The following is a 12,103-nucleotide window of genomic DNA, read 5'->3' on the forward strand; positions in this document are numbered from 1 at the left end:
GTTGGCATCAGATTATATTGTGTTAACGAAACTTTATGAATAATCTCAATGCTAAAAAAATTGCATGTGGCTGCTGGGATTCGAGCCCAGGTCTCCACGGCCACAACGTGGAATTCTTACCACTAAACTACAGCCACATTTTGTTTTACTTTTTTCTATTCTTTTAGAAATCACATCTATCTGATCATGTGATGGATGATTTGAAAAATAAGGAACGTCAAACTTTATAAAGGAATAATACGGTATTGAAAGAATAAGGGCTTCATGATTTTGCTTCATTTAAGGAAAAAAAACTTTTATAAGGGATGAGAATTTTTTTGATCTTTTATCGAACAATCTCAGCTTGCACGCTTAAATTATGGAGCATATTCCCTCGTAACGTGGTGAACGATTTTAAAAAATGAATAGAAAAATATTTCTAGAAAAAGGTTTTGGAACTGAACGCTTTATGCTTTTTGGGATGAGATTTTTTTTTATCTCATTGGTATTTAGCTTTTCTTAGTGGCATGTTTCTTCCCTTGTTCTTCTTCTATTTATCTTTCTTTTCCCTTCACACTCTGTAACGTTTTGAACGCTTCTAGTGTTTCCTTTTATTCTAATAAATAATTTGACCTCTTTAAAAATAAACAAAAATCATAAGCTTCATGAAAATCCGATATGGTCTTATTTCAGCATCTAAATTATCTAGAGCTTCTAGAGTTCTAACAGCAAAACCGGGTCAGAAACAATGTCTTAAGAACAAATAAAAGCCTAGAGTTTGATGAACGTGGAAACAAAGACATTGTTACCTTTTCAAGTTTAAAATTATGTTATTAATCCTAGTCAATACTAAAATCACTAAATTGGATTTAGGGGAATGTTAGAACATTGATATTTTGTTATGATATTTGAATATATTAGTGTTTTGCTTGAAAATATTATTTGATTAGATTGATTATGATTTTTTTTTTAAATGGTAGAATGATTATTATATTATTGCCTCATGTTATAAGTATAATATCCTATAATTGGGCAATCTCTATATCCTGGTATTGTGTTTTCTGCTGACAACTTGCCATCCATGCATCTTGTCATCCTTCTTTGTAAGTTTACTGTTTTCTTTACGAGAAGGTTTGTTAATTAACCCTATATATTCTTTGTTGTGAACTGATGATGTTATAGTTTTATCTCGTTTTGATGTTCAAACATTTGATACTGTTTGTTTTCTTAAACAATATGGAATGTTGTCTTCAAAAGAACTTTCCTTGTGGTCGCAATTCGCCTACATGTAAGATCAATGTACAAGCTATGTGTTAATAAATGCTGAAGGCTCGATTATCTCAACGGTAGAACGCAAGGTCACTGGTTTAGTCTTGCTTACCATTAAAAAAAAATGTTTCATATAATTTGTTGTGGATCCTGATTTGGTTTGCTGTCACAAAAGACATGTATAATAGAGAAAGACAGACATCTAGTTAAAATTTTATTTTTGAAAATGGTCAAAAATATCGACCACAGTGGGAGTCGAACCCACGACCTTCTGATCCGAAGTCAGACGCGCTAATCCACTGCGCTATGCGGTCTTGTTGAGTCCAAAAGTCATTAATAATTTTATCATCACACAACTCCACATTAGAGTTTCACAAAAATCAACACAAAACTTAATTTGAAAAGTAGTTTAAGTTTTTAGCTTGGAATGTTTTTTATTTCATTCATCAGTTAAGTCGTTTTTTATTATTATTCAGATTTTTATTATTTTTGTATTTTCTTTTATGCGATTTTCTGTTTAGGTGAGCTGGATTTGTTATTATGGTTTTTTAAAATCTGAATAATATTATCAAGACTTTGTTAGGAATGGTTAAATCTTTCTCCAACAGAATTTTAATTTTTATATATTTTTTTATAATTGAATATTTAGATTCTTATTTAATAATAATTATTTTTTGTTACATGTATCTTCCTTATTTAAACAATTGAGAATTAACATTTTTATATATATAAAAAATAAGATATGTCAATTACACTACTTTTTGAAACATAAGTTAATCTCCAATTTTATAAAAAATAAAATTCTGACAAGAAAATAAATAACTTAAAAGTTGAAAAAAAAAATCAACAAGTCAATATTGTAAACCAAATGAATTAAAAAAAATAAAAATATATTATATTTTTCTTTTAGAAAAGTGAACAAAAGTATCAAATTATTTTTTCTACTAAATTAAACTTTAAAAAAAAAAAAAATTTAATATCACTTCCATTTTCATTTGCTTTAATTTTAAGTTAACAAGTGTTTGAAAAAAAAATATATATATATATATTCCTCATAAGTTTTACCATTTTTTTTTCTCAACATAACTTTACATTTACTTTATTATTCAATTTAGTCAAATATATACCCTGTTATTACAACAATTATGACTCAACTAAACAATTAATACATACAATTAAAATTTTTTAACACACTCATCGATGGTGGTTGAATCATAGACTTTTGCTCCAATATTCGTTAAATTGGATTCCCTTTGTCGATGGTGGTTGAATCGGACTGTTTGGCCATGGTATTGGACACTGATGCAATGGAGAGACGTAGGTCAACTTTAGAAATTTTGGCTATTTGTTGAACTACCATTTTGTTGAATTATAAATGTTGGGTTGGTGAGTTTATGACTAAAATATGTGATGAAAATATTTATATCACTGTTATGTTTACAACTAAAACATACTTCATTATTTGGAGGTATTTTGTACCTGTAAACATACAAAAATTGTCCTACATTTATAAAAAAATGACTTACCTTCATTGCTACTGCACTTCTTTTATAAAACTAACCTACCTTCACAAAAACTGACATGTACCCTCCCTAAAGCACCCTCCATCTGATCAATATTTGTGATAAGATCTTCCCGTCCATCTATCTCATTTGCTTTCATCAATAGTCCATACTATTAGTATATTGTATATATCTTGTTACCTTGGAGGCAATTTGCCTTATTTGTAGGGTCATTTAGTCCAATTTCCCATTTAATCTCATATATTTTAGAGAAATGATTAAGTGAGGGAATTTTGTGAGGGAATGACGTGGCATAATTTTATTCGCTGAAAAAATTAAATAATTTCTCTCTTTTCTCTCTTTCCTCCCATTTTTACATTTTTCAACCAATGAAAATGATGTCACGTCATTCCCTCACTAAATTCCCTCCCTCTATCACTCCTCTATATTTTATCACATCTTTTCAACATTCAAATCACTTAAACTAGATTAGCATATATAATTATTTTAAAAGTCTTATTTCTATTTAGTAATATATGAACATTAATTAAAATATTTTAATTTTATAAAAAATAAATTATAAAAATATTATAATAATTTAATTAATTAAAAATTCAATTAACATGTTTTTTAACCCAAAAATAACCAATATCTAAGAAATCCTAAGAGTTTGACAGGAATGGGATTTTAAACGATGAGATTTTTAAATTGCTAATATTATATTTGTAGATCAAGATGAATCTAAAAGCTTAAAAGAAATAAAAAAAATTGATGAATTAAAAAGCCATGATATATATGTTTATTTTTAAAATGGTTAGTTTCAATTCTTATTAAAATTTAAAGTGATTGTACAAAGAAAAAACAAAAACAAAAAAAGCCGACAAAAAAGTTGATTTTCTTTAGTAAGAAAAGGTCATCGTTCTCTTAAATAAAATATTTTATTTATTATTATTAATTTTTAATTTTACTTACTATTTGTTTATTTTTAAAATATTTTAACTAGGTGAATTTGGTGTGATTTCAAGTAAACTAACTAATTAGTGAAAAAACTGGAATTTATTTTAAATAATTTTTTTAGCAATTTAAGTGATAAACTGTAATAATTTAATTATATATTTATATTAGTTATTTTGTAAATATTATAAATAATATTTAATAATTTATATATATTAGTTATTTTTAAATTTTAAATTATAAATTATATAGAATTATTTTAAAAAAAAAATCTAATTTAGATAATTATTAGTTAAAAAACACTTTAAAATTATATTATGTTATTTATAACATATTTTTAAATATATCTATAAAATATTATCATAATATATCCTATTATAACAATAATATAATATATTATAAAATTAAAAAAAAATACACCTAACAAACAAGAATTAAAAGTAATTAAGAAATTTAATATTTAATTTTAAAAAATAATTATCGGTTAAAATAACCAGAACCATGTAACCACTAAAATCGATATTAATACAATCGATCAATCAATTTATAATAAGAGATAAAATTAAACTTATAAAATAAATTAGAGATAGAACATACGCAGCATTTAATAAATAATAAATAATATGGATAAGCTGAAATGAATAAAAGAAAGTATTGTATTAAATTAATATTATAAACTACAAATAAGCCAAATCAAACTAGCCCTAGGAAGTCCATCGTGTCCCTTCTTCTCTGTCTATGATTGATTTACGCTCCAGCAGCATCCCGCCCCTTCTCTCTCTCTCTCTCTCTATAGCTTCTTCGCTTCGATCTCTTCTTCAACTTTATCCGAAAGATCATTCAATCTCCATTCCATTCTAATACTGAAATCCTTACGATTGATTTAACAAAGACTATATCAGTTTCAATTTCTTATTGCTGAATCAGTTTTTTTATACCAGTTTCAGTTTCAGTTACGTTGATTCATTCATTCTATCAGTTTGATATCTACGAGACTAATTCATATCCGTTTAGTACAACAGTTCTGGAGGATTTGATAGATTCAACCATATATGGCGTCGGCGCCGCCGATTAACAAGATTGAGCGAGCTCATCAGATGTATCGGGAAAGTCAGTATGAAGAAGCTTTAGGATTCTACTCCGAGGCGCTTGGTATGGCCAAAACGAAACCTCAGAAGATTGCTCTTCATAGCAACAGAGCCGCTTGTTACCTCAAATTGCACGATTTCAAAAAGGTTTCATTTCATTTCTCATCCTAATTATATATTTACTGTGTTTGATTATTAGCAATTGAATGAATCAATGAATGAGTTCTTCTTACATTGTTTGAATAGATCAAAGAAGGAGTTTTTTACATTGTTTGAATAATTAGGGATTTTGAAGGATAATCAATCAAATAAGCTTGCAAATCTTGGTGTTTGATATGTTCTTCTAGCAAATAGGTACTTAATTACAAACTGGCCTCACTGAGTCCAGTCTGTATTCCTCATTTGACAGAGCTTGAGTTAGACACAGAGGAAGTAGTTTACCCTTTGATTAGTTAAAGAGAAAGATGAATCATATGAATTTGTAGAAGCAATTGGAAACTGTTGTTATTCTCATGGGAATGGTAACTTACTTTAGAAATCATAGCAGAAACTCGAAGAGAAAGCAGAATCATATGAATTTGTAGAAGCAATTAGAAGCTGTTGTTATTCTCATGGGAATGATAACTCGCTTTAGAAAATCATAGACGAAAACCGAAAACCATTATGAGCTAGATCTTCTGAAAATGTAATGTGCAGCATAGCATAGTCACTCAGTTAATTTTCTTGGCATTGAATTGCAATTCGGTTCTTATGTTTCTTGGCTTCGAAACCATTATGAACTGTTTGTTGTTACTAGACGAGAAAGTGAATAGAGAATTGAAATTAGAATTGACATTTAATTGCAATTCAGTTCTTATGTTTTCTTGGCATTGAAACCATTATGAACTGTTGTTATTAGAAGAGAAAGTGAATAGAGAATTGAAATTTGAATTGACATTGAATTGCAATTCAGTTCTCATGTTTGGGGAAATCTTGGAATTTCATTTTGCAAAGTATAATTGATGGAATTGAAACATAACAAAATCATATAAATTCAATTCTATTTGAACCACGCTGATATCTTGTCAATAATCTTAGGCAGCAGAGGAATGTACTTCTGTGCTTGAGCTCGATAATAACCACACCGGAGCACTGATGTTGCGTGCTCAGACACTAGTCACACTCAAGGAATATCATTCAGCACTCTTCGATGTTAACAGGCTTATGGAATTAAATCCATCCTCTGAAGTCTATCGAAATCTTCATGCCCGTCTTAAGACACAATTGGTAATTAAATCTCTATTGCATTTCATATTTGCCATATTTCTTTCTTTTAAGGAACAAAAATAAGCCCACTAGGTTGGATACTCACTATGAAAAGGAATAAACCCTAGTTTTTGAATAAATAAAAGAAGAGTTTCTAGCTTTCAATGTTCCATATATGATTATTATAAGAATTATTGAATGATTTAATTGTTTTCTCTGATGAAGAGTAGTCACTTGCTCCTATACCTGAAGATGAAACCGAGTTTGAAGAACAGAGCGACGAACAGAGTGACAATGGAGATGAAAATGATGAACAAGAAGAAGTGTTACATGTAGTAGAAAAAGATCAAGTTACTCCTCTTCAAGAGGAGGAAAAGGACAAAGGTTGGCAAGCAATTCCAAAGCCAAAGGGTCATTCGAGACTTGATTATTCACGATGGGACAGTGTTGAAGACGAATCAAGTAGCGACGATGAAGATGACGAAGACTACGAGGATTCACAACCGAAATATCGGTTTCGCTTAAGAACAGTTGGCGTGCGATCAGTTAAATAATCGAATTGTGGCATTGCCAAAAGGTGCAAACTCTACAGATCCAAAACAAGTCCTCAATTAGGCTCAATTGGATGATTTTGAATCACCAAATTGACCCAAAAATTCGCTCCAAGTTGGTATTGAATTTGTTGCATACAAATTCAAAAGGAGTAAATGTAAACAGTGGGAATTTGTAAGTTCTTATGTCAAATTTGTAAGTTCTTATGTCAAATTTGTATTTTATATTAGTACAGGTTATAAAAAAAAATATATATATATATGGAGTTCTTATAATTAACAAGGGTAGAAATGGTACTTTTGATTTGCCATTATGAAATCTTCAATTAATTAGTGGTCCTTGTTCCAAAATTTCCAGACATGAGCAAATTCAAATTCAAATACACCAATGTTTAAAATTTCAACTATTCAAAAATTATCCAAATTCAATTATTTTTATTAAAATAATAAATAAATTTTAAACCACAAAATAAGCCACAATTAATCAAGGGCTGTTTTTTTTTTTTTATCTTTTTCATTAAAAATTAAAATATTTTTCAATAATATTCTATTTATTTGAAATACTTAAGTTATTTATAAGGCTTAATCTTATCTTATTTATTTGAAATACTTAATTGGATGGATTTGAATTATTTAAATAACACAATTTAAAAAATTATTAATGCAATCTCTCTCATCAATTATAATACTCAATTAATTAACTAAAATATTAAATATATTTTATTTTAAATTATTATATTATATTTTATCATTATATATCATACTACTAAAATAATATTCACCTACTTAAAATTATTATCAATCATTACTTTCCTAATTAATCAATTTAAAAAAAAAATTCAAACAAAACCTAATAATTATATTTATTTAAAATTGTAAGTTTAATAAAATTAAATCCCAAATCTTAATGAGATTATGTAAATACAATTTAGTCTTTTATTTAATGTAATATTTAATTTTTATTATAAATTAAAAATTAAAATATGATAGTGATAGAAAAGGAAATTTGAAAGAAAATGACGTGTCATGAAATAATTATATTTATTTAAAATTGTAAATTTAATAAAATTAAACCCCAAATCTGTATGAGATTATGTAAATACAATTTAGTCTTTTATTTAATGTAATATTTAATCCTTTATTATAAATTTTAAATTAAAATATGATAGTGATAGAAAAGGAAATTTGAGAGAAAATGACGTATCATGTGTCATTTACTGAAAAAAAGATAAAAGGTGAGGAGAGTTTAATTTTTCAGCGAATCAAATTATGCCATCTTAATTTTCTTGCAAATCAGATTATGCAACATTTCTATTAAAATATATATAAAAAATAAAGGTGAAAAGGAAAGAAAGACAAAAATGAGTGCTTTTAGGGATGGTGTGACATAAGAAAAGGAGGGAATAACAAAATATTTCAATATCTTAAAGCGAGCGCTAAAACGAAGAAAGGGCGATCTCGTGAATTTCATTTCATTTATTTTCCATACGAGATAGCAACTTAGCCTAGTTCTCTCTCTCTCTTGTTTCTTCCGAAATCTTCTACCAAGGGTTTCTCTAATCATCATCGGCCGTTCATATTATAACTCTCGATTGATACAGCAGTAGAGAATAACTCATTTCTAGTTCGATTTCTATTTCAAAAGGCGTTCGATCGAGGCTAGAAAATCCAACTGAGCAGGTATTTGACTTGGAAATGTCGTCACCGGACTTTCATATTCCAGATGAGGTACTGGCAGTGATTCCTACCGATCCATACGAACAACTTGACCTCGCTAGGAAGATTACGTCAATGGCAATTGCATCTAGGGTATCAAATCTCGAATTGGAGGTTGAGAGGTTGAGGAAGAAGGTAAATGACAAGGATCGTTCTATATCGGAGCTTGAAGATAAGGTAGTGCAACTTGATCGGGCATGTCAGGAAGCTGATACGAAATTCAAGCTTGTTCAAGATGATAATGTATGTTGATTTTCTTTCTATTTGTTTGTGCTATCGTGTTTCTTATCTGTAATTGACTCTTTGCTATTGTTTAATTGAAGGTGAAGCTCGTGAAAGAGAGGGATTCGTTGGCAATGACGGCGAGGAAGCTAGGACGTGATTTGATTAAGGTGAGGGTTTTTGTTTCTTTGTTTGTTCTTAAGCTGATGTATCTGTTATTATATTCTGAATTGATGTTGATAATAGAGGCTTGAAACATCACATTGCAAATACTGAACTGATATTTAGTCTTCAAGGCAATTCTAAATTCACATGAACAGTTTACATTTTACACTCCTTTGACATTCATTTTACTTAACTGGACTGAAGTGTAGATGTTTACACGCTTGAAAATATGGAACAAATTGATCCCCTAACAAGGAAGATTTAGATTATATAAAATTTGATTGTAGATTTGGTGCTAATTAGAAGAACTTTATTGTATCCATCACCTTATGTAGCCTACAAGCTTACAATGAATTCTTTTCAAATAAATAACACAAAAAGGCAAACGAGTTGTCCCAATCCCCCATTTCTCTTTTTGTTGCTTGAAACGAGTTTTTGATTTACAACAAGAAAGTTATGATATGTTAGGCAGATGACCAGTATCTTGTATATGAAAGCTCTTAATACTTATGTATATCTGATCATAAATAAACCCAAAATGGCTGGAAGTGTTTCTAATCTTTTTGTATGATTACTTGACTTAATGAAATTGGATATCTTGGTCCTTATCTGTTTAGAGGTGGTGAACAAGAAAATGTTAATGGCATTGGTGATTAAAGAAATTTTATCTCCTTCATGTTTTGAACAGATATGGATACTGTTGAAAAATGTAGAGGATAAGCAATCCAGACATTTTTCAATCTGGACGTGAATATCTCATGTTTGAACAACTCCTAATCCTTGATAAAGAATGCACTCTACCCATAAAAGAATTCAGTCTGGTTTAATAAATATATTTATTTGAAGTGAACTAAAATGGTTCCTGAGATTTTTTTCATAGCTACAAAATCCCTCTGTTACTAGAACTTCAGTATGTTTTATTTGATAACACAATTTATCACTTAATCTAAATGATTAAGTACCTATTTGATTTTTGTTATTTAAAATCACTTAATTATTTAGATTCACTCAAATTAAGCTAAAGAACCTGGCTTAATGGGTAAACTATGTATGCCTTAACTCGGTAATCTAGTATGAGTATCCAAAAGACAACATTTAGCCCCTTTAAATCAATCAAATTAGGTGATTATAAGGGTAACATAGTCTTTTAAGTATTTTTTCTGACATTAGTTCCACTTTTTTTGTAAATCAACATACATACCAAAACCAAATACTTCAAAATTTAGATATATTCAACCTATATTTTTCGGTGACTTAAATAAAATTGCCTAGAATTTTGGGTAGTTCTAATTGCTTAAAATTTAGTATTCAACATTGAACACTTATTTTCAATTTTACCAAACACACTAACTTGCTTGATTTGTTTTCACAGTTGGAGACTTTTAAGAAGCATTTGATGCAGTCCCTCAATGATGACAATTCGTCAGTAAGATCTCTAACATATCAGAATATTCATTCTGTTTTAGTAGATGATTTCTTGATGTTACTCCATTGATAAATTATTCATCACAATGCTCATTTTCAACAGCCAGCTGAAACTGTTGATCTTGACACCTCTGTTCAATCAGCTCCCAGATCTTATACAGTCCAGGGTACTTATAATTATATTGTCTCTTTTCCATCTAAAACTGATAGTATCAAATGCAAACTTATACATGTAAATTGTGAATAGATTCAGATATGAATGGTCAGAGGAAGCACAATTCGTTATCTGCCTTGAATGGCCGTGCAGTTGAAAATGGTATTGTTCATCGGTTCATCCACATTTTTGTTTAAGAATTTCCTTCATTTACAGTTTCATTTGAGATGATTTTCTTGCGGATAGTTTCGAAGCAATCTATGCAAAGAAGTTCAACAACAACACACATTACACCACGCCTTACTCCAACTGGAACTCCGAAAATGGCATCTACAAATGTATCTCCAGTCAGATATTCTGCTGCAGTATCCCCTCAGTTAACCTCAGGTGCAACATCTCCCGTTAAATCTCAACATGGTTCAATGTCTTCATGGTTTCCGTCTAGTCAGCAGTCATCAGCCGCAAATTCTCCACCTAGGGGAGGACGCCCAAGAGGAAAGGAGTTCTTTCGCCTAACAAGGTGAGAATCGTAACTGTGGCATGCTAATTATCTATGATTTAATTTATTATTACAAGATTGGTGAGATATTTAAAATGAAATCTGAAGTTTATATGTTTAAAATTATTCGTAATTTATAAAAAATTATAATTAAGTGAAATTTTGAAATTATTTTTTAAATCCTTGTGATTTTTGATAGATTTTTTCAACATGGTAACAAAACAGCTAGCCCATTTATATTAAACTTTGTTAAAATGGGATTTGAACAAGGATATTCAAATTGGAGATCAATTTCAACTTTGATATTTTGAATATCATTCAAAATTTTATGCCCTTAAAATAAACACCTGGCAGTCATGTTAGTTTAACACAATTGAATATGCATTTAGGTCTCAATATGAATATCTCAAGTTATGTTAGAAGAAGTGTTTAGATCTTAAAATGAAGTTATTGTTTTTTTTATACTTATTATTCATTGTTCCTTGATTATCCAGGAGCCGTCTTTCCTACGAACAATTCAGTGCATTTTTGGCAAACATAAAGGAGTTTAACGCTCAGGAGAAATCTAAAGAGGTAAATTTGATGTTTCGATGGAATAATAAACTGGAAAATTCTGTATGAAAAAATTAATGGGTGTCCCCTCTCTTATTTCAGGAGACTTTAAGGAAATCTGAGGAGATATTTGGAATAGACAATAGAGACCTTTATCTATCATTCCATGGATTGCTAACTCGCAATTTCAAATAAGCTTTTGAAATGGTTTTTATGATGAGGGGTGATGATTTAATATTCAAGTCTTTTAAGCTTTCTTGTTTGCTTACTATATTAATTTATATATATTGATATTAGCAAGATGTGTTATCTTTTATATTATAGAAGGATGGATGGTAACATAATACACTTCATTTTTCTGATTGTCAAAATTACTATTATTATCAATTTCTCTCCTTCCCAGTTTTTCTATTTTGCAGGTGTAAATGATGATTGCTTTTCAAATTGAGAAAAAATTGGTATGTTTTCTCTACCTTTCAATCACTTTGAATGTTTTTGCTTATGCCTTGTTTGATCTTGGGTTATGGTTGACACATCAAACAAGGCCTTAATAACTTATTACTTGATTTCTTCTAGATGTTAAAAAAACAATTGCTTTGAAGTTTTTAATAGGAATTAAAGTCAGGTTCTCACCAAATTCATGGCCTAGCTCATTTATAATAAAGATGTCAGGCTGTGAATTTATTATGATTTATCCCTGTTAGGATTTTTTTTCCCCTTATTTGGAGGGCATAAAGACTAATTAATTACTACTCACCACCCAACTTCCTAAGTCTTTTTGA

The 12,103-nt window shown here is 29.2% G+C and overlaps 2 protein-coding genes and 2 non-coding genes across 4 annotated transcripts; 2 read left to right on the top strand and 2 right to left on the bottom strand.

The window, feature by feature from the left end:
- Nucleotides 1-65: 65 nt before the first annotated feature.
- On the bottom strand, nt 66-137 carry TRNAH-GUG. Its single transcript has one exon. It is a non-coding gene; the product is annotated as a tRNA-His (tRNA).
- A 1,351-nt stretch (nt 138-1,488) lies between these two features.
- On the bottom strand, nt 1,489-1,562 carry TRNAR-UCG. The gene has a single exon. It is a non-coding gene; the product is annotated as a tRNA-Arg (tRNA).
- A 3,043-nt stretch (nt 1,563-4,605) lies between these two features.
- Nucleotides 4,606-6,918, top strand: LOC124939891 (protein unc-45 homolog A). Its single transcript, XM_047480348.1, has 3 exons — nt 4,606-4,939; nt 5,870-6,058; nt 6,268-6,918. The coding sequence occupies exons 1-3, from the start codon at nt 4,757-4,759 to the stop codon at nt 6,589-6,591; spliced, it is 696 nt and encodes a 231-aa protein (XP_047336304.1). The 5' UTR covers nt 4,606-4,756; the 3' UTR covers nt 6,592-6,918.
- A 1,138-nt stretch (nt 6,919-8,056) lies between these two features.
- LOC124938447 (uncharacterized protein At4g15545-like) lies at nt 8,057-11,705 on the top strand. The gene is made up of 8 exons (XM_047478888.1): nt 8,057-8,547; nt 8,628-8,696; nt 10,064-10,117; nt 10,220-10,283; nt 10,364-10,432; nt 10,517-10,790; nt 11,264-11,342; nt 11,424-11,705. Exons 1-8 carry the CDS (start codon nt 8,284-8,286, stop codon nt 11,514-11,516), a joined length of 966 nt encoding a protein of 321 aa, XP_047334844.1. The 5' UTR covers nt 8,057-8,283; the 3' UTR covers nt 11,517-11,705.
- The last annotated feature ends 398 nt before the right edge of the window (nt 11,706-12,103 follow it).

This window comes from Impatiens glandulifera, chromosome 5, assembly GCF_907164915.1.
Source record: "Impatiens glandulifera chromosome 5, dImpGla2.1, whole genome shotgun sequence".
Lineage (NCBI taxonomy): Eukaryota > Viridiplantae > Streptophyta > Magnoliopsida > Ericales > Balsaminaceae > Impatiens > Impatiens glandulifera.